The sequence below is a fragment of the Anabrus simplex genome, chromosome 5 (genome assembly GCF_040414725.1).
Source record: "Anabrus simplex isolate iqAnaSimp1 chromosome 5, ASM4041472v1, whole genome shotgun sequence".
NCBI classification, from domain to species: Eukaryota; Metazoa; Arthropoda; class Insecta; order Orthoptera; family Tettigoniidae; genus Anabrus; species Anabrus simplex.
This window is the reverse complement of record NC_090269.1, coordinates 261,545,794-261,567,735: the sequence shown is the minus strand read 5'-3', so window position 1 is coordinate 261,567,735 and position 21,942 is coordinate 261,545,794. Positions and strand designations below refer to the sequence as shown.

The 21,942-nt window shown below is 41.8% G+C and overlaps 1 protein-coding gene across 2 annotated transcripts in view; it reads right to left on the bottom strand.

Moving 5' to 3' along the window:
* fry (Protein furry) overlaps positions 1–21,942 on the bottom strand; it is a 1,574,680-nt gene that overhangs the window by 960,189 nt on the left and 592,549 nt on the right. For both annotated transcript variants that reach the window (XR_011018272.1, XM_068227610.1), the window contains exon 24: positions 19,932–20,092. Coding sequence is in view for 1 of the 2 variants with exons in the window: in XM_068227610.1 (XP_068083711.1) it covers positions 19,932–20,092 (161 nt within the window). In the remaining variant the exon portion in view is untranslated. The remainder of the gene's footprint in view (positions 1–19,931; positions 20,093–21,942) is intronic.

Here is a 21,942-nt window from a genome sequence, read left to right as displayed (position 1 = left end):
AGTCTTTGGGAAATGCGATTGCGTGCAAGCGAAACAGAGTGAGCAGGAAATGAGAGACAGCCGTATATGCCGACCTTTTCTTAATATTGAAATAATTTCTGTCACGCTTTCGGAAGATTTTCTTAAAACAAAACTACAATGTAGAGGGAATACGTATTCAAAGATTGAACCTTCTACATCGCCGTGATCTGTAAAAATCCTCGAACAAGTGCAAAGTGTCTGGATTTTATGTGCAAAGTCGTATCAAAAAGTTTCCGGGCTATCTCTGTTTACGAAAAAAAGTGCATTACATCCTGTAGCTTGAATATCACTCCCTACGAAAGACTAGTCACCTTGCGCAGCAATTCACCGGCCCCACCGTTTCTGCCGCTCCTGTAATGCGGCCTGGAAATCATTTTGCGTCAGGGAGTCCAGAACCTTTTGCGATTTGCGCTGGATCTCGACAATGATGGAAACGGCTACCTTTCAGCTGAATCTTCATCTTCTGGAAAAGAAAGAAGTCGGCAGAAGATAAATCTGGCGAGTAGGGCGGGTGTGAAAGCGATAACTTGTTGCTGTTGGCGAGAAACTCATGAACGATGAATGTTAGGTGACAGGGTGCATTGTCGTCGTGGAGAATCAAATTCTTCGCGTGCTACATATCCGGTCGCTTTTGCTGAATGTTCTCCCTAAAATGCCGCAGAACGTCGCAGTGAAACGTTCTGTTGATGTCTGGCGCTGGGGGACGAATTCACATTGAACGGTGACACGCATGTCGAAAACCATGATGAGCATTGTCTTCGTTGAGCTGCGGCTCATTTTCTCCTTCGGTAGTGGGCTCTTCCACTGCGGCGATTGTCACTTTGTCTCAGAGTCGTACTCGAAGACCGGTCCCTTATGATGATCCACGGCGAGTACGCTCCGCAGTACGCTCACGGAGATCTTGGCACATTGGAACGCGATGTTCCTTTTGCTCAGGGGTCAGCAGGTGAGGTACAACCCTGGAAGCGAGAGGCCACATGTTCAATTCCGACATTAGGATTGTCTGCACTCACCCGTACTACACAAACAATAAATGCTGTGTCGTTGATCGTCCTCCGACGATCCACACGCACAAGTTCCCGAATTCGTTCGACATTTTTGGAAGTGATGCTCATGAAAGGCGTTACGGATCGCCCCCTGTTCTTCCACTTGTGAAGCGACTGTAACATTCGAATCATTGCATGCGATTATCGCTGTACGCTTCCCGAAACAAATTCAATGTTTCTGTGGCCGATTTGACAAATTCAACGAAAAATTTCATGTTGGCTCGTTGTTCTATCTTTCTATCTGTAAAGTATTCGCAGACTATCATACACACGCATTCACAAACATCACAAGAACTCCCACCAATGTTAACACAGCGATGTCTCCTAGCACACACATTATCAAAATTGAAGGTTACTATAGCTGCTACTGCAAACCTGTGCTGCCATCTGTTGGTAAATTACAGAGCTAACGCGGGAAATCTTGATACGACCTTGTATACAGATTCCTTTAGGGCTTAAAAGCTATTAGGGTAATGCCAGGTAATTAAATTAGTGACATATTCGAATAATGTATTTATTGTAGGAACACATAGTAAGCTTCATGAATAATGTACTCACACAAGTGAATCTCCTTTATTGCTGCTATTTGTACTGATAATGTTGGGTGATTTTCGTAAGTAACCAATCAAGCTAAGGCGTGTCTTACTTAGGTCTACCGTATTTGCTTTTTAAGGGTTAAGTTTACACGATTTCAATTAAACAATGTGTCTTAACACTGGAGTATACTGGCAATTTCGTGAAGGCTCTGCACACGAATTAGGACAAAAGTTACCGCCTGTCAAGTAACACAGAAGGAAATGTGGATTCTCCAGTTTTATTTCCAATCAACTTCCCCTCCTCTTAATACCTTTTACGATAATAATTATTTTTGACCTGAAAAATCCAAGCGAGCCCCCTAACTACCTGAATAGATTATGTTAATGTGGTGATGCCGTCCCTGGCGACTCGATAATTACCGTCGCCATTATTTACTTAGAAGTGATAAATTGTTCTCAAAGCCTTGTGCTTTGTCCCACTGGCTATTAGCACCTACACACTGAATTTCACAACAATACACATCATCAGAAAGACGAAATAGAGAAGGAAAAAGAAGAAGAACCGAAATAACAATAAGCTTCTACGATAGGGCCGTGTGGTATATAACTGAGCTCATTTTGATACCATACACTGCTGTATCTTACATATTTCACAGAGAACTACAGTACGCTATTCTGAACTGATTACCTTCAAACTTACAAAATGTCATTGACAGTTCAGAAAGGTGAATTTCCATACTACATGTTGAAGTTTAAGTTATCGGGTAAATGAAGTGCCGTAGTTTCAAATAATTTTACGTTATGGTTCTGTGTTCGAATTTGGTTCATTGTGTCTTCTGGTTTGAAACAGATATCGAGATTATATAAAGATATGTTCAACACCATTATATTTTACGCATTAAGACAAATAACCGAAAAAGTGGACTGAAAATATCTTTACACTGTCTAATTCTTCAGTCACTAACTAAACGTGATAGAGTGACAGGAAAAGTCCTCAGGTTGATGGAAAGATGTTATTTGTGCCTAAAACAGTCCTAAAGCAGAGATTGCACCACTCTCAACAAATTCAGATACTACTGTACGATAAATATGTTTATTTCGATGACGTGCTGTGAGCTTCTTATTTCTTCATTATGAGAATACTTTTAATTAACTTATGTATTACTGCGTATAAAACACGCTGACCCTTTAATACTCTCGACTTCAGCTGAAGGGTAAAATACAGATACAGTATTTCGAACAAGGTAAATGACACGAACATCGATTGGTGGCTGCAGAGTAGGCTTTGGTCAACAAGTGGCCACGGCTGGGCTGCGGTCCGACAACTCAGCACTCCGACTGGCCAACAAAGCAGAGGACGGGTGGACACGGCTCTACCGTGGCTCTACACCTCTGCATTCGGGAGACAGAGAGGGGCTGGTTCGCACCGCCGGCTGTCCTGAGAATGGTTTTCCGTGGTTTTCCATTCTCTGTACTAAGGCGAATGCCAGAACGTTCCTAGTACAGGCCACGGCCTCCAAACCTCTCTCCTGGCCCGAGAGACGGTGTTACCGTCTAAGAGGCCCGTCTCCCCCTTCAAGGGAGGAATGAAAACAATGAGTAGTAGCAGTAGTAGTAGTAGTACACGAACAGCATAGCAAGTTTGCTGACTCGCCTCAAACACTTACTCATATCCGTGCTAAGATCAACGATTCTCTTCCCTTATGTTGTGTCCTTTTCTTTTGCAAAGACTAACTCTGTATTTCCTGCCCTTTTTGCAACTATCTGGGGTCGGCACTAATGTGGATTAAGCTCGGTTTTACAGCGAGGTGATCTTCCTTGAGGGTAACCCTACGTGGAGGGATGAATTCCCAACTGCGTGTTTCTGTGCTGGTTTGTGATAAATGAGGATATATATTAAGACGATCACAGGCACCCAGCCTCCGAGCAAGAGGGATATTAACCAAAGCTCCAATCCTGCCCGAAAACGAATCTAGGGGTCCTACTAACCGAAGGCTACAACGCTGATAATTCAAGATCGTGGCCGGACAATACACCTTGCGAAGAGGAGAGGAACTAGATAAGAAAACCGAACGACTGATGGAATCCATCAAGAAGCGATGACTCAAGTTCTATGGCCACCTATTTAGAAAGGAAGACAAGCGATTGACTAAGATTTTTTTACCATAGTCGATAGTAGACCTGGCACGTGACAAATGATTCAAGGAGGTCAGGCAGGATCTGAAAACATGGGACTAAATCGTGAAGACATTGCTAACAGAACCAAGTACCAACACCAGACCAATAACTTCAAGGGCTTTCGTCAACAAGAACAGCAGAACAGCGGGTGGACAGCAGAAAGGAGACGCCTGTCAGAGAGAATGCAACGATGTTGGGCTGCAAGGAAAGCCTTCTAAAATGTGTAAATGTTTCTTATTGTGGTCTCTAATGGCCGTAAACGTCTTAAATAATAATAATAATAATAATAATAATAATAATAATAATAATAATAATAATAATAATAATAATCTCTCTAAAATTGTTGGTATTTCTCACTTGCCACGACCTTGTGTTGGGTGGGTGGGGGGTGGGGGCGAATGGAAAATATATTTTAACGTTCAGCATTAACCGAAATATGGTATATCATTGCTCCATTATTTATTACGCCAATTCGCATTATTTCAGTTCCAATATCAACCTGTAGACTGAATAATGCTGATTTTAAAAACATGAAAAATAATTTTCCACGCTTATCCATCGCGCCTCGCCTAGCTGGATTTGCAGTGTTAGGTCTTGTGGCAACTGACATGGTGCGATTCTGACGAGAAATACCACTTGTCTATGGCAACACCAGGGTTGAAGTCTTCTATGGGTGGTCCATTTACTGCCAGCTGTATGACATCCAGTGTAGTATTGTCAAGGTAAAGTCTCTGCTTCCTTTTTATCCTGCGAAAAATACTGTTTTTGCTAGTGTTTTAACGTCGCACTAACACATCGAAAGTTGTCGGCGATGCAAGAAAGGAAAGGTCGAGGGTTGGGAACGAAGCGGCCGTGGCCTTAAGTAAGATATATCCCTAGGTACCTTGTCTGGCGTGAAATGGGAAACCACGCACAACAACCTTCAGGGTTGCCGACGGTGGAATTCGAACCCATCATCTCCCGAATGTACGCTCATAGCTACACGAATCTAACCGCATGGCTAACTCGCTCGATCAGAAACTACTGCTGTTACTGCAATGCACACGACTCCGTAAAACACTTCATTCGGCTCACCTAAGCGCTAGGAAAACCTGTGTATAATTTTTAATTGCTCACCTAATCCTATTGAAGATATCTGACCTCCTCTAACTATATTCCTTAGTTGGAGCCATTCTCATAGCAAAATAAATGAATACATTATTTTCTGTATATCACTATCAATTAAACTGCGCTAATTGAAGTATTTCCTCACTGCCATAAGATGCTGATAGGGTGTTACAAGAAATCCGGACCGCGACACTTCACATACTTCACTCTCGACTGTAATAATGCGGCACTTTATGTAATGAACCGTGCTTCTGCTACGCATTTCTTTCGCAAGGTGCTTTACGTCTTACGGCGATGATGGACAGAAAAGGGCTAGGAATGGAAAGAAAGCAGCCGTGGCCTTAATTAAGGTACAGCCCCAGCATTTGCCTGGTGTGAAAATGGGAAACCACGGAAAACCATATTCAGGGCTGCCGACAGTGGGAATCGAACTCACTATCTCCCGAATACTGGATACTGGCCGCAATTAAGCGACTGCAGCTATCGAGCTCGCGAGCTCGGTGGTTCTGCCAAGAACAGATTGGTAGTTCATTCTCTCTCTCTCTCTCTCTCTCTCTCTCTCTTTTTTTTTTTAACGTAACTCGCCACTAACTAGGCAAGCGAGCAAATACAATTTCCGAGGGCTGTAAAACTTAATGTGTTGCTGTTTGAGTCATCATTCCATACACTGGTTTGATGCAGCTTCCCATACCACACTATCCTGTACTAATCTTTTCATTTCTACTTTACTACATCCTATAACAGCTCTAATCTGCTTATCATATTCATACCTTGGTCTACCCCTACCGTTCTACGGTGGGATTCGAGCCTACCATCTCCCGAATGGAAGCTCAGAGCTACACGAATTGAACAGCGTAGACAACTCACTAGGTAAAGCTATCTTTCATCCGTCTGTTTTCAGACCAAATTTGCTGTACAGGAGCGAAAGCCTGGTGGACATAGCATGTTTTATTCATAAGTTAGAAGTAACATACACAAAAGCAACGAGAATGATGGCTGGGAAAACCAGATGGGAAGAACGGCAGCAGGGTACACGGAATGAGCAAGGACAGGCTAAGTTAGGTATGAAATCGATAGATATTTCAGGATCTAATGTGAGAGGCCGTAGTAGAAAACATCGGTTATGCCATACTGTACTCGTGTCGTGGAGTTACGTGTTAAGCTACAGTACTTGAGTATAGGGCTTTTTAAACCTGTTCGCTAACGCAGGCCAACTCATGCTGCAGTGCCGTTTGGGATATACAGTGACAGTCAGAATTTTTCGGACAGAATAATCTATACATGTAATACCTCTGTTATTAAAGAAAGAACAGGTAATAAATTCGAAATTACTAAACTCTGAATTTAATGCACTTCGTAGGTACCGTAATTATCCAATTGAGATTTGTAGATAAGTTAAGAAATTAATAGTACCTGTTACTTATTTGAGATACGAAAATTTGCTGGTCAATATTTTTCGGACAAGAGATGTTTAGCTACTCGAGGCATGCTTTGAACTTGATATGCCCTGTGCCGGCAGGTCCCAGTTAGTGCCTTCCTCATGCACATAGCAGACCCAACGATTCATGAGTGAAATGGGACGCAGAGGAAAGAACAGTACATTTGATCAAAGGCAATTAGTAATATTCCATCATGAAGAAGAAAAAACATGTCGACAAATCGCAGATTTGCTGAACATTAAGAAAATTAATGTTAACGATATCTGCCGATACAAATTTAAAAACAGAATTGAAAATTTGCCACAGACAGGTCGCCCGAGGGTCCTTACTAGGAGAGGAGAGAAGAGAAGGCAGTAAGAAAAGTTAAAATAAATCCTTATTACAACCACTATTGCTGCTGAAGCTGAGAGCGAGTTTGGAAAGATCAGTGCAAGTACAATCCGGAGGGTGCTACATAGAGGTCTATTCACACATATCGGTGACGTGTCAGTTCCGTGACATACGTGACGTCTCAGTGATGGTTATCCACACCTACCAGCATTGTTTCGGGTCAGCAACAGCCGCCGAGATGTCAAAGTTTGCGGATGTGGAATTGGCGGCTATTGCTATAGTTGTAGGTGAACGTATCTTCAATTATCGCCTATGTTGTGTCAGAAGGATTGATGAGAATACATTTGGCATTTTGGCCCACAAATTTAGAATTTACAATAGGCGAATTTAGGCCAAACCAGAAAACGTAGATTACAGAGTATTTTCAACCTGTATTCTACATAGCCTACTGTAACTTCATTAAAAAATATAATCCAAACGTTTACAAGCGAACAATACAAAGGAATGTACAGAAGACACAAGACTTGAACATTTGCCTATGCAGGGTGGAAATGCAACAAAAGGCGCCTTTCATGCACGAGAAATGTTCAAGGATTACTTCACTTCAGAGGCTGGATCTGGTCCATGGCAAAAAGAGAGAATCAATACATGTTGGAAGGTTACCTAAGACGATGATATAGGCCTACTGGGAGCCATGCGTGTAAAAATACTGTGTGTGCGCTATTTGTAAGAACTGATTGGTTAAGAAAATGAATACGAGTGTGGGAAGCTTCAAGTAATGAATATTGATCAAATTGTATTTTGATATAGATTGTACTTTCTATACATAACCTACTCAGTGTATTATTTAATCGCTTCACTCGGTATGCTTAATTGAAAATACAAATAGCTTATGCGCATAACAGTACTTAAATACAATAAGTACTTGCCCTCTGCATTCATTTCCTTTCCTATTTTATTCTAAATATCATGTTTGAAACCGCTGTCCATGTATTTCGGTTGTGATAAATCATAATGAACAGGAGGATTGAGAACCAGTTCAATACGTTGTTAGTTGCTCATTTTATATTCACAAGCGCGTTCAAACTTCACAGCAGAACACGTCCGTGAAACAGCAAGCATATCGTTGGCGACAATACTCAATATCACGGAAGGGATACTGCACTGATACTGACGCACTGCGCCGAACAAGTGTGGACACGACAGTCAGATTCGAAAGAAATATGAAGAAAACGGTAAAACATGGAGGGGGACATGTTATGGTGTGGGCTGTATGTCGGCTCAAGGAGTAGGTAAGCTGATTTTTACAGACGGAAACATGGACCACCGCCAGCATCTTCAGATTTTAAAAAACAATCTGAAGAAAAGTGCAAAATAAAAGAAACTCGTGTCCTCATTCCGAGGTGCTGCAGCTCTTTTCAGGCACACCCCCGATGGAGGTGAGCTGCATGTACCTTTCAACGACATACCAGCCCTCCTGCCAGTCTTAAATTTCTGGCAGTACCGGGAATCGAACCCGGGCCCCCGAGGACGGCAGCCAATAACAAGAAAAGTGCAGAAAATATTGGATTTGGGGACTGTTTTAAATTTTATCAGGACAGCGACCCGAAACATATGGCCTATAATGTACGGCTATGGTTGTTATACAACTGTCCTAAAGTTGTGAATCCTTCCCCACAATGTCCTGACATTAACCCCATAGATAATTTATGGGATATACTGAAAAAAACATCCGGAAACTTCCCATAAATTCCAAAGCTGATGTGAAGAGATGACTGTAAAGGGAGTGGGAAAAACTGTCCCATTCTACTACAAGAAAATTCGTAGAGAGCATGCCGAAACGCCTTACTGAAGAGCTTCGCAGGGAGGGAAGAATCACGAAGTATTAATATTCCTACATGGACTCCATCTTTCATATTTTTGTTGATCTTGCGCATTTTTGTCCGAATATTTATGAACAGGCAATTTTGTATTATTGTAATTACATTCATAAGTTTCAAATTTTTTGTGTATCATGAAATGAAGTGCATGTTTATTTTTGGTATCTGTATGTGTAACTATTCATTCTGAAGTAAGCAAAATTAAACTATATATGTTTGATATTAATACCTTATTTTAAATTTTAAAGGAACTCTGCCTGTCCGAAAAATTATGACGGTCACTGTAAGTGAGGCAGAACGCCCGTGCGAGACGACGACTCGTACTCGAGAACCGGTCTAGGGTTCTCAGTGGGAAGTGCAAGTAATCCTTCCCGACGTATCTACTCTTGAACCTTCTCACGCTATTTTTTGAACCTCCTCAGAATGCGGAGGGTAGCGAGCTTGAGATATCTTAAAGGAACTACCCGAACGACCTGGGTGCTAGCTGCATGTTTTGTGAAGGGCTTTTCTCTCAAGACTCAAAGGGAGAACAGTGGGTGGTGCTTTTTGTGTGTGATATGTGGGCACGCAGTGATTGTAAATGCAGAGATGTGCACATATTTGCGCTTTTGTAAACGGACCATACACACCTATACTGTATTAAATTTTGAATACTTTTGTGCAGATTTTGAAATACCTCTATCTAAAAGTATATCATTCATATCTTTTTGCTGAAGATGAAATTCAGGAAGGCCTGGACAGGTTAAAAATCACACACGAAATGTGTGTGTACTACATGTAACAATGTAAGAAAGATCCATAACATTCAAGGCAGTCCTCGTTTCAAGATTGGTATTCTATGCAATGGCAAGGAATTAGAGTGATTCGTTTTCGTGAACAAACTTCATATCTGATAAAATTAATCCGATTTCTTAGGAGTAGACAACCATCCCAAAATTAAATATTAAAAATTAAAAATTAAATTAATTATGCCAACCTTAAAGAAGCCCTCGGCAACAATCGAGAAAGATGTGCATATGAGACAAAAACCAAGTCATGTACTTGGACAATGTTCAATCAATTTTCAATTTATCATAAGGTTATGCATGGAATCGTCGATATCCTGAACAGGAAGCAAGAGGTCCATGCTCGTGATTCTCACGGGGAGAATCGATTCACTGATACTGTCGGGTTTACGATCTGAGAACAGCTCTCAAGGCCGGGCAATACATTTCACGAAAATATCTAGAAGAATTGCATCCCGTTTGCGCGAACGGTATTTCTACAGCTATGGAAACCGCGCATGGTCTGTTAAAAGGTGGTTGTTTGGAGCCCGAGAAATTATTTACAAAAAGAAAGCAAAAAATTTACAACTGACATAGAAAAGTCTTCGTTAAACACTCTTGCGGAAAGTATCATAGCAGACCATGTGGCTATTATACATCACCATATTTACAACACCTGATACTTTATGTTTATATTTAAAAGGTTGCAATAATTCAAGTCTTACTGTATGTCCAGAAATGGATGGAAGGGTATGCTGTGTCACGAGGCAACTTGAAAAAAAATCAAGCAGTTTCATGTGTTATGTATACAGTAGCCACGATAGATGTATTTCTATCCTGTAGTTTCTAGTAATACATAATGTGAATATGTCAGACCAGTGTTTCTGTTCTGGGATACACAGTACCCCGGATACACAGTACCCCAGCATATCATTAATGTTCCTGGAGAGTAAGGATACTGTTCCGGGGTTTACAATATTCACCACCAATACTATTAAGCACATTCTGGAAAGACGGGACTAAGAAAGAGTTGCCAGGACGGCACTTCATTAAACCGATAAGGAGCAGCTGACACGTGGCGTTGAAATGAGGTTACAATGCAAATGCAGTTCATGACAGACACAAGCCGGTCGCATCAGGAGGTGCAAATAATGCACGTGCGTCACTCCATTCACAAGGGAACGGCACAATCAGATGCAGGGAAGGAACAACGGAATCACAACAGGAGATAATGCGGAAATCACTCTGGGGGACCCCATTATGGAGTTGGCTGGAAAAGAATGAAGAAACGAAGAAGAAAGTCAAGTAGTGGCAAAGCTAAGCAATTCGAAGCAAAAAGGAGAAAGGAAAAGAGCACACGTGGAGTCCAATATGAAAAACAATTTACGGTATAACTGAGGTCATCTATTTGCCTGGTCAATGAGGCTTGAGAACACAAATTGCAAAAGAGAATTTTCTACGTCCAACCCATACCAACCTTTTCCCCATAAATAAACTCATGTTCATAATAAACAGAACACCTTCAAAGACTAGAGTTAGGAAGTTCAATATCACAGGACATGTGCATTAGTATATTCTGCAGAAACGATTAGCATTTCAGTCACCTAGGTTCAGCATGTGTCCTGTTCTTAGCAGGCACTGGGTCCTCCATGGGCACTGATAACTTGTTCCAAGCGTGATTGCATCGACGCGTATAAAGCGCGAATGGCGTCCTGAAGTATAGCCATCCATGCCGCATTCACCTGGTTCTACAGTTCATATTTGGTGGTTCGCATTGGGTCACAGCCCCGCACCTGTCGTTTCACCATATCCCACACATTTTCGATTGGCGACAAGTCCGGTGATCGGGCGGGCCAGGGCAACACTCTGACATCATGTGTCAACAAGAAGCACGTGTTCGTGCAGCAACATGTGGTCGCGCATTGTCCTGCTGCAATATGGCGTCTGGGGGTGTCGTGCAGAAAGGGTATGGCTACGGGTCGAAGGATGTCATTCACGTAGGTCATACTGATCACAGTGCCCTGGACACGCACCAACTGTGATTTGTGGTTGTACTCAATAGCACCCCACACCATAAGGCGTCGAGTTGGCGCTGTATGTCTTGTGCGGATGCAGTCAATGTGATGCCTCTCCCCCCTGTCTGCGGCGAACTAAAACGCGGCCATCATTTTCAAACAAACATTACCTGGATTCGTCCGGAAACACTATTTGCTGCCATTCCTGTCCCCAGTGACTTCATTCCGTACACCATTGCGGTCTAGCATGTTCATGCACATTAGTCAAATGTAGGCGAAGCGGACGACGCGCCGGTAACCTAGACCGTAATAAACGGCGACGGACTATCACTCCTAATAGTGTATGATGTGTTACACTGTTCCACTGTTGCGCCAGAGCCGAGGACGATGCAGATCTGTCCTGCAATGCCATTCGGATGAGGTGTCGATCTTCTCGACTGGGTGGTGCGACCAGACCCATCTCGTCTTGTTCTACGGCCCTCTGTGAACCATTTTGTAGACATCCGTTGCATTACTGACACACTTCGTCCCATTCGAGTTGCAATTTCCCGAATGGATGTATCACGTTCTCTCATGCCAATAGTGCGCCCTCTTTCAAACGGACTCATTTGACGGTACGGTTCTCGCATACGTCTGCAAGGCATCCTGCACGTCTGCTCAAGTCACACTGATCCATTACCTTCGGTTTATAACGACAACGAGAGCCGCAGGCACATTTTACCAGTCTGCGGTGGGGCACCGAGGTATCGATACGGACCATGAACCTGAGGCCAACATGGTTCAAATGCTAAATCATTTCTTCAGAACATACTAATTGTACATGCCCTATTAATATGAACTTCCTATCTCTAGTCGTTCAAGGTGTTCTGCTTTTTATGAACATGAGTGTAGGTGTTTCCCTATGTTTCGGCTTCAATTAGCTGTTGTACCGTCGTTGGTAAATAAGTTTTTATGCAACTGCAGCAGTAGTGAGTAGGCCTATTGTCATCTGGCGGAGATGAACGCCAGAGTTGAAGAAACAGGGCACACCAACTAACAGCCGCCAGTTAGTGTAAAGTTATTGCTGACCATTTTTAGAGATGTTCTTGACGGTTGACGATATTAGAGCATCCGAGACCAAGAAAGTATCTTATTTCCCCGATTATTTTATGATTTTTTCTCCCGTTCTCCTAGTTAACTTGTTACCATGACAACTGTACAATATGCCTATCTTAGAGATACTCACCGTTAATGGCCTTAGCACTAAAAATCTAAATTCATGAGTATCTCCGTTACCACAGTCCGAACACAAACATGGAACTAAACATACTTTCGACCTGTGTATACTTGTGTATATCTACTGCGAGAGTAAAACGGAGTATGAGGCACACAAAAAATTAAAGGTGTACAGAGAAAATTACTATTATACTAGCGAACCCGAGTTGCTCCGCAGAATTCGTTATAAATAGGTCGGATAACTCGTCTTGATATGCCTATCGTAGAAATATAGTTCTGCCTACCATTTGCAGTAGTTTTATGAACATTAAATACCGGTACGTAACAACTGATTCATTCGTTCTTTCCATACAGTATTCACTGTGCTTTGATCATTCGGGCCTATCTGATTCTTAACAGTTTCAAAGGATCTTGTCTGACATAGTGCAACATACAATAGGCCGTGACTGAATACTGGTTCGGGTAAGTAGACACCCACTTTTTCAAGAGGTTGTCTCTGCGATTTATTAAAGATCGTACAGGAGGCTAGACGGCTTGATACCTTCCGGGCTGTGAGTACGCTGACTGCTTTTTCTTAGCAGCACGTAAGTTATTAGGAAAGTTCTGTCATCTGTTGAGTATATTTAGAAGCTGCCCGAGGTAAGAGAATCCAAGAGAATATAGCACAGAATAATATTCTTCCATGATCAGAGGAAGTGTATACTCTCTGGCTTGACAGGTAGTAATTAAACATGGTTGCACGCAACGATATTCTTCTTCTTCATGTGCCATGTCCTCGCAGAACGTTGGCGATCAGTAGCATGATCTGTTGTTTGTTCATAGCTGTTCTGAACAGAGTAAGCTTTGTCACCCCAAACAACTGTCTCAAATTGCCGAGCCACGATGTCCTACTTCTCCCCGGACCACGTTTTCCATTAATTTTCCCTTGGAGAATTACTTGCCGAAGGTGGTATTTACTGTTCCGCATCATATGACCAAAGTATTCTAGCTTCTTTCTGTTGATGCTGGTGAGAATTTCTGGTTCTTTGTTCATACGGTGCAAAACGTCTATATTGGTCATTTTAGCTGCCCATATATCAGAATATTAATGAAAGTGTTAGTTGCTTAGGAACCTGCTAAGTACAGAATGCATTGCGGGTTAGAGTAAGCCTTCACCTGTAATTACTGGAGTGATCATTTAATGATTTTATTTTACAATTACTCAACGTTGGCTGACTTAGACCTATCGATAACTCATGATTCACCGGCAAGTAATTCCGGAGATAATAAAGCAAAAATGAAGCGAATCGGTCCTTTAGAACGAACGGATTTTCCAAAGCTGTTTTCAGTAAACTCTCTTAACATATAGATTTATACATACAAAACTTTATAACATTTACTGTCGCTAGATGCGGTTTATATACATTAATAAATAGGTTATGCTCGAATGATTTCTTCGTTCACTGAGTAGGTTAAACACAAATTAATGTCACAGAGTTAGCAAACCTTCGAATCCAACGAAATCGATGTCAGGACCTCGTCCGCTGGGCAAAGTAGATTCATGATTAACTATACACCATGCACCGATATTTTGGCAGAACTGGGCATCGGCGAATGCAGAGTGGTCTCTGCCCACAAGTGGCCACGGATGCTCTTTGGTCCGAGAGCTCTGGACTCTGACAAGCCAATCGAGCAGAGGAGGGGGTGGCCACGGCTCTGCCGTGCCTCTATGCCTTTGTATTCATGAGACGGAGAGGGGCTGGTCCCCATCGTCGGCTGCCTGAGAATGGTTTTCCATGTTTTTTCATTCTCCTGCACTAAGGCGAATGCCGGGACAGTTCCTAGTACAGGGCACGGCCGCCAACCCGCTCACCTCCTCCGCACATCGACTTCTCCGATACAAATCTCCTGGCCTCAGAGACGGCGTCACCCGCCTGCTCTTTCAGCGGAGCAATGAAAACATTTAGTAGTAGTAGTAGTAGTAGTAGTAGTAGTAGTAGTAGTAGTAGTAGTAGTAGTAGTAGTAGTAGTAGTAGTAGTAGTAGTAGTAGTAGAAGCGGGACTGAGTGAACAGACTACTTCATGTGCAGGGTATGAGGAAAGGAAACATTTCAGACTAGCTGAAAAATGTACCATAGAAGTTAGAACGAAGGACACCATTCCCTTCCAGATCGCAGTGACCACAATTATTACTATGCACAAACACTAAACCGCGTAAATTATTTAAACTCTTAAATGCATGATTTTTAATTTTACTATTTACGTTTTCTGTTTTGTTCTTTGCAATTTAAGAAAAGTATACAGTCTCAGAACTTCATACAAAATGGTGTTTTGAATGCCGATATTTATAAACGATTTGCCAGGTGTTGTTCAGTTATCTAACTGTTCGTTGTTAGCAGACGATGTCACGCTTTTTATGAAAATTATTAACTTTAATGATCCACTTCAGTTACAAGTAGATCTGAGTCACCTTCATAACTGGGGTACAGAAATCAAACTTATTTTTAATATTAAAATGTGCTTGCAATGTATTTTTCTAGAATCAGCAATGAGATCCACTTTACCGGGCGAGTTCGCCATGCGGTTAGGTGCGTACAGCTGAAAGCTCCCAACCTGGAGTGGGATCGAACCCCAATGTCGGCAGTCCTGAAGATGGTTTTTCCATGGTTTCCCATTTTCACACTAGGTGAATGTTGCGGCTGTACCTTAATTAAGGCCACGGCCGCATCGTACCCACTACCAGGCCTTTCCTATCCCATCTCACCATAAGACATCTGTGTAGGTGCGACGTAAAGCAAATTGTAATAAATAAAACAATAATATACCTACAAGAGATCCACTACGAACGTAAGTTGAATAACGAAACATTAGGGTAAACGTTCTAGGAAGGTGTTGCCTTAACACGAAATACTTCGTTTAATCTGCGTATTGACAAAATTTGTAACGATAAGTATTATCTGCGCACTTTTTAGCAACAGATTTGTGTGCGGGTTTGAGGAGTAAGGAGGGAGCTCTCCCGGTTCCGTTAGTACTGCCAACTGACTGGAAATAAAATCCGAATTGAATCGATAATATGATCGATCGATATGAATTTTCTAAACCTTTGTTATCTTAAGCCAACAACTGTGTCACACACACATTATATAATATGATATAACATTTCTCGATGCAAATCTTATTCCTAGAGTGAATTCTATAGTTTAGCTTTGCTGTGTAAATAAAAACAGTACTACTACGTGAAGTGTACGCCAGATGTCGCACAGCGATACATAAGCGATTCATAGTTTGTGTTTCAATGGTTGCCAGTAGGAATCTCGAAGATTGCCGAGGTCGACCGCTTCAGTACTCTAGGGTGTAAATCTATCGCTAAAAAGTGCGCAGATAATACAAACTACTAGGATTTATTATAAGAAATAGCAGAGATTTACAAGACCCGATATCAGTTTCAATTTCCTTTAATTCTTTATTAAGAAGTCGTCTGGAATATGCCCCTGTAGTTTCGATGCCACATTATAAATCACATATTGACAAACTGGAGAGAATACAAAAAAAAATGTTTGAGATTCCTATACTTCCAACGATATATTTTTTTTTTCATATTTGGATTTTAATTTATTTCTTTAAAGAAACGAAGAGACCAAGTGAGTTGTTCGTGCGATTAGGATCACGCAGCTGTGAGCTTGCATTCGGGAGATAGTGGATTCGAATTCCACCGTCGGCAGCCCTGAAGGTGGCTTACCGTTGGTTTTAATATATAAATTATTAAATGCATTATGGCTGAGCGTGTATGCGAGTTGTACAAGTGTCGAAGTAAACGCCTTGAAAGATTTTTAAAATTTTGATATTAAGGGTATTATTTTATGATACGAGGGCGAATCAAAAAGTAAGTTACACTTCCACATTATGGGCATTTATCAAACCACCTACACACAGGCAACATGGCTATGACAATATACAATATAAGTTCATTTTTCTACATAGTCCCCAAGAGACTGTAAACATTTCTCGGAACGGTCAAACAACTCCTCGATTCCGGATGCGTAGAAATCACCCTCAGCGCTGTGTAAGCACCTGGAGACAGCTGTTTTCACCTCTTCATCGTGCACCGAGAGCCTTTTACAGCTTACCGAACACATGTTAATCGAATGGCGCGAAGTCTGGACTGTATGGAGGATGTTGCCATACCTCCTACTTAAATCGCTGCAACAGTTCGGACGTTTGGTGCGCCGTGTGAGGTTTTATGTTATCGTGCAACAAGATCACACCGGCGCTCAATTTTCCCCGCCGCTTTTCTTTAATTGCCTTACGCAACCGGTTCCATGTTTGACAATATGAAGCCGAGTTGATTGTCGTACCTTTCGGCTTAAATTCTACGTGCACCACACCCTCCATGTCAAAGAACACTGTCACCATTACCTTTCCAGCTGAAGGTTGGACCTTGGCCTTCTTTCGTGGTAGTGATGTGATATGCACACATTCCATCGATGTTCTCTTTGTTTCGGTCTCATCCCCTGTGATGATTCGCCGCAGAGATTCGTTGCCCTCCAGCGAATACCGTTGCGAAAATGCCACGTTACCCCTTGTGAACGTCAGTGAGCAGGCTTGGGACCCATCTTTGACATAGTTCACGAAATCCAAGGTACTGGTGAACAATGGAGAACACACTGCATACGAAATGTTCAGCACGCAGGCAATTTTCTGTAGTGTTATGCGCCGATTCTCTCTAGTGATCCCAATCGCACGGTCAATATTTTCAACGGAACTGGGACTGAACGTTGTAGGCCTAACTTCGCGATATTCTTCCGTGAGATCCGTGCGTCCGGCGTCAAATTGCTTACACCACATTACAATATCTTGGCGAGAAATTGCACATTCACAATATACAGCAGTGATTTCACGATGAATGTCCGTGCAATTGAGCCGTTTAGCCCATAGAAATCTGATCGCTGCACGCACCTACAATTTGGCGTGAACATCATGTTGACGCGCCATTGAGCCTAGCCCACTCTGCACTCACAATACGACGGGATTCCGCAATTTCTAAATGTCTCTGGTTCTAGAACCTCTGTTTAGATTACCAACTTGTTCTATCACAAGTACTTCGTGTTTACAATAGTTATCTATATCCTTTGCTACTGAATGCAATTATTGTTTTAAGCCCCTTTATCTTCTTCTTTGTCCTCATCAAAGTCCATGTCTTTCTTATCCAAGATGATAAAGAGTGCCTCCACATCCTATGAGGCCTATCTCTTCTTCTGTTCCAGAGAGGAGGCGTATCTAAGAGGCTTCTTCCCAAATAGTCACTTCCTCTTCTCATGACATTATGGCCAAACCATCTTAGTCCTGATTCCTGGATCTTGTTTTTAACGCTGGTCACCTTTACCTAATCCCGTATAGTTTCATTTCTTATTCTATCCTTCCTTGACATACGGCATGCCCATCGCAGCATTTTCATTTCTGCAACCCCCAACTTTCTTTCACAGGATTTTATTACCAGCAATGTTTCCAAACCATACGTTAAGACAGACAAATAAAACCCTGAAGGTTTTTAATACTTTCGTTATTTCTCCTCTTTTCTTTTTGTATTCTTCATTGTACCATTCATCTCCATAAATCTTCTATACTTTCGTTACTTTTCTTTTCTTTTTGTATTTTTCATTGTACCATTCATCTGCATAATACTTCTATACTATCGTTATTTCTCCTCATTTCTTTTTGTATTCTTCATTGTACCATTCATCTGCATAAATCTTCTATACTTCCGTTATTTCCCCTCTTTTCTTTTCTTTTTGTATTCTTCATTGTACCATTCATCTGCTTAAATCTTCTATACTTTCGTTATTTCTCCTCTTTTCTTTTTGTATTCTTCATTGTACCATTCATCTGCATAAATCTTCTATACTTTCGTTATTTCTCCTCTTTTCTTTTTGTATTCTTCATTGTACCATTCATCTGCTAAATCTCCTATCCTGATATTAATAAGATATTTTCTATAAGCGTTATCGTCGCACCAACTTAAGATAATTCTTGAGCATTTGATAAGGTCTTCTCTCTAGGTATATTTGGGAACGAATCTATCTTCAATATTTTGGTGATAATAAGCCAAAATATTATCTTCCCTACTTATCAGATTAATAATGTTAGTGCTAGGTAATGAGATTCTCCCCAGCTCTCATCGTAGTATCTTGAACATAATACTAAATCTATAGCACTTCCTCCCGTTTCTGTTTATCCCTTTCATTCCCAGGCCATCGCCCGTTCAGGACGTAAAATTCTTCAATGCAACGCAGTTTTTACGTCTATTTGTTTTACGTCATACCGACACAGACTGGTCTTATGGCGATGATGGGATAGGGCAGGAAGCGACAGTGGCCTTAATTAAGGTACAGCCCCAACAATTATCTGTGTAAATATGGAACAGACGGAAAGCCATTTTCAGCGCTGTCGACAGTGGAGTTCAAGCTCACTACCTTCCGAATGCAAGATCACAACTACGTGACCGAAACCACATAGCCAACACGCTCGGTAGTACAACATAGTAATTTTTTCACCATATCTTTTATACCCTTCAGGTTGAAGTTTTCTTTAAACTACAATGTCATCTGCCTCTTTACAATACGCCTACACCGGTTTTTTGGTCTGCAGTCTTGCACTTAAGTCTCCTACCCACACAATCCTCCTGGACGATTGAAGACAAAACCTAAACATAAGCTTATTTCTTAGTTCCAATTCCTCTTTGTTTTTTCACCCTAAGTACTTCCTCCATTTCTATAAGTTCAAGGTTCTCCCTTATTTCTTCCTTTATTGAGGTTAGTATTCCACAAGGATATTACCGTTTACAAGCTCTCCTATCCTTTATCTACGCATACACTTTAAAATCCTCAGGATGAACAACATAACCTGGTGCAAACCAGCTCACAAATATGGTAATAAAATGCATTTCAGCACGGTATAATGGGGAATCGGATAAAATCATCCGATGATAGGGTCATTTATTTTAAAGTCAACAATCTGTAATGGTACAGGAAAGTATCCATTAAAAATAAACTACCACTGACAAAAACGATTTGTTTGTATTAATAGAAGTGCTCCGTTTAATCGTTGGTCAATTACAATAATTCTGTACATTTGCGCGTGCCCCATAGATGAATTACTGTTTTACAAGTGACAGGGCTCGCATATGACAGCACAGCTGTGTAGTGTTAATTATTAATTACATCAAAATAGGTTAGTATTTATTCACAGTTGTAGGTGATATCAACAGTACACAGCACAAAGTCCACAAACACATTTAGAACTGGTGCCAGTAAGAAGTGGGCTCACTGACTCGTTCTTCTTTCTTCTGAAAATGAACATTAACCGTACTAATACTAGGTAGTTTCACAATTGTGGTGTCACGGGAAAAAGCAATGCAGACTCACCGTTGTCGCCCTCTGCCGACAGCGGACCCACGGTGCCGAAGAACCGCTTGTCCAGAACCTGCAGCAACTGCAATGCCGTCTCGTGTACTTGCGTCCGCGGGCATCCCGTGTTCATTAACGTCACATTAATCACGGCCGTATAATGGTCACACGGATATTCTCTGAAACAAGAACACACACATACATATTGTGACTGGCTGGTAAATGTTTAATATTGTGTGCACTTACAATATTACAACGTTAATCAGTAAGTCTACATTTTGCAAAACACAAATAGATTATTTTACAGTCACAGGTAGATGGTATGCCGGATAATAGGGCTGTCAAGAAGATCTACAAAGGAAATCCAGGTGGTAGAAGATGGAAAGGAAGACCCCGGAAAAGATGGCTGGATGAGGTGGAGGAGAATTTAAGAAAGATGGGAATAAGAAGATGGAGGAGGCGTGCAGAAGATCGTGAAGATTGGGCTGGAATCGTCAGAGAGGCCAAGGCCCTACAAGGGCTGTAGCGCCGAGGAGTAAGCAAGTAGGTAGATGGTGGTGATGGTGAATATTACGCAACGAGAAAATCATGCTCTATTAACTCTTATCAGAAGGAGAAATCTGACCCTCCTATGAGAGAAGGTGTCTCCAAACGAAAACGAAAGGAAGGATCATGAAAGGTGTAAAAATGAAAAACACTCAAGGTCTATCATCGTCCGAGTCAGAAGAGGTCATGAGTTCACAAAAGTAGCTTGGATAGGAAAAAGAGCGTTATTTATTAAAATGGTATTTCTACTGCTATACACTATATTGTAGAAGACGTTGGGGAGTAGGAATGTCCAGCAGGCGTTCGTAAATGTCCAGGAAATCAACGTCGGGAAGTCGTTGCATTTAAACATCCTCAAATGTCACTGCCCTCATCCCGGATCGAACCTGTTGTCTTGAGAACTGAAAGACACCTATTAATGGAAAACACTACCGAGGTCAATTGTACAGATTCTTCTACTCCAAGTGTGAAAATCCACAGCCTGCTTCCAGTCATGCGACCGGGTCAGGAATGGAATGAATGAAGCCCCATCTAGCGGCGAGGATAGGAAATGTGCCGGCTGCCAAAGCCTGTCGCACTCCTCTGACATGGTAGTGGAGAGTGTTGCTGGAATGAAAGATGACAGGGAAAACCGGAGTAACCGGAGAAAAACCTGTCCCGCCTCCGCTTTGTCCAGCACAAATCTCACATGGAGTGACCGGGATTTGAACCACGGAACCCAGCGGTGAGAGCGATGCGCTGCCACCTGAGCCACGGAGACTCCCTTCTAATCCAAGTGTCTGTAGGCCTATTCCTTGGGAGCACAAGGTAGTGGTCGTGATCTTAAGGAAAGTAAAATCCCAGCATTTTTCCAGAGTTGGGGGAAATTGATTCACCTGCGTTGCTCGAATGTGGAAATTTCAGTAAACATCGTACGTAGTGAGTATATTGAAAAATGTTTCAGATAACACTAAGGTCAATATGCTTCATCCAGTGAATTCACTACGATAAATGTTTGTGTTCTGACCACTCTTTAATTAAATTTCTATCGATCTCTATGACTGATGCAGTTTACCAGCACCAGGTGAGTAATATTCCATTTTTATTCCGTAAACATTGTTTGCAAATCTCTAATTCTACAATATCGTAATCATTGCTATGGGACTCCGGTTTTATGTGGAATCAGAACCACTTCATTTCATTTTAAAACCTTCAAAAACTTCATTTCAAAACTTTTTATTCCACTGGCCGAGATTCAAACCGCGGTCGATGTGGTGAGGGAGTAGTGGCAATGTCACTCGGCTACCACTCCCTCTTAGAAAGGAGAGTAAAAGTTGCCGTAATCTGGCTTATTCCACTTTCATCAACTGCCCAGGCACGTCACTATTGATCATCGTCAATTAATGTCCGGCTCCATGGCTAAATGGTTAGCGTGCTGGCCTTTGGTCACAGGGGTCCCGGGTTCGATTCCCGGCCGGGTCGGAGATTTTAATCGCGTCCGATT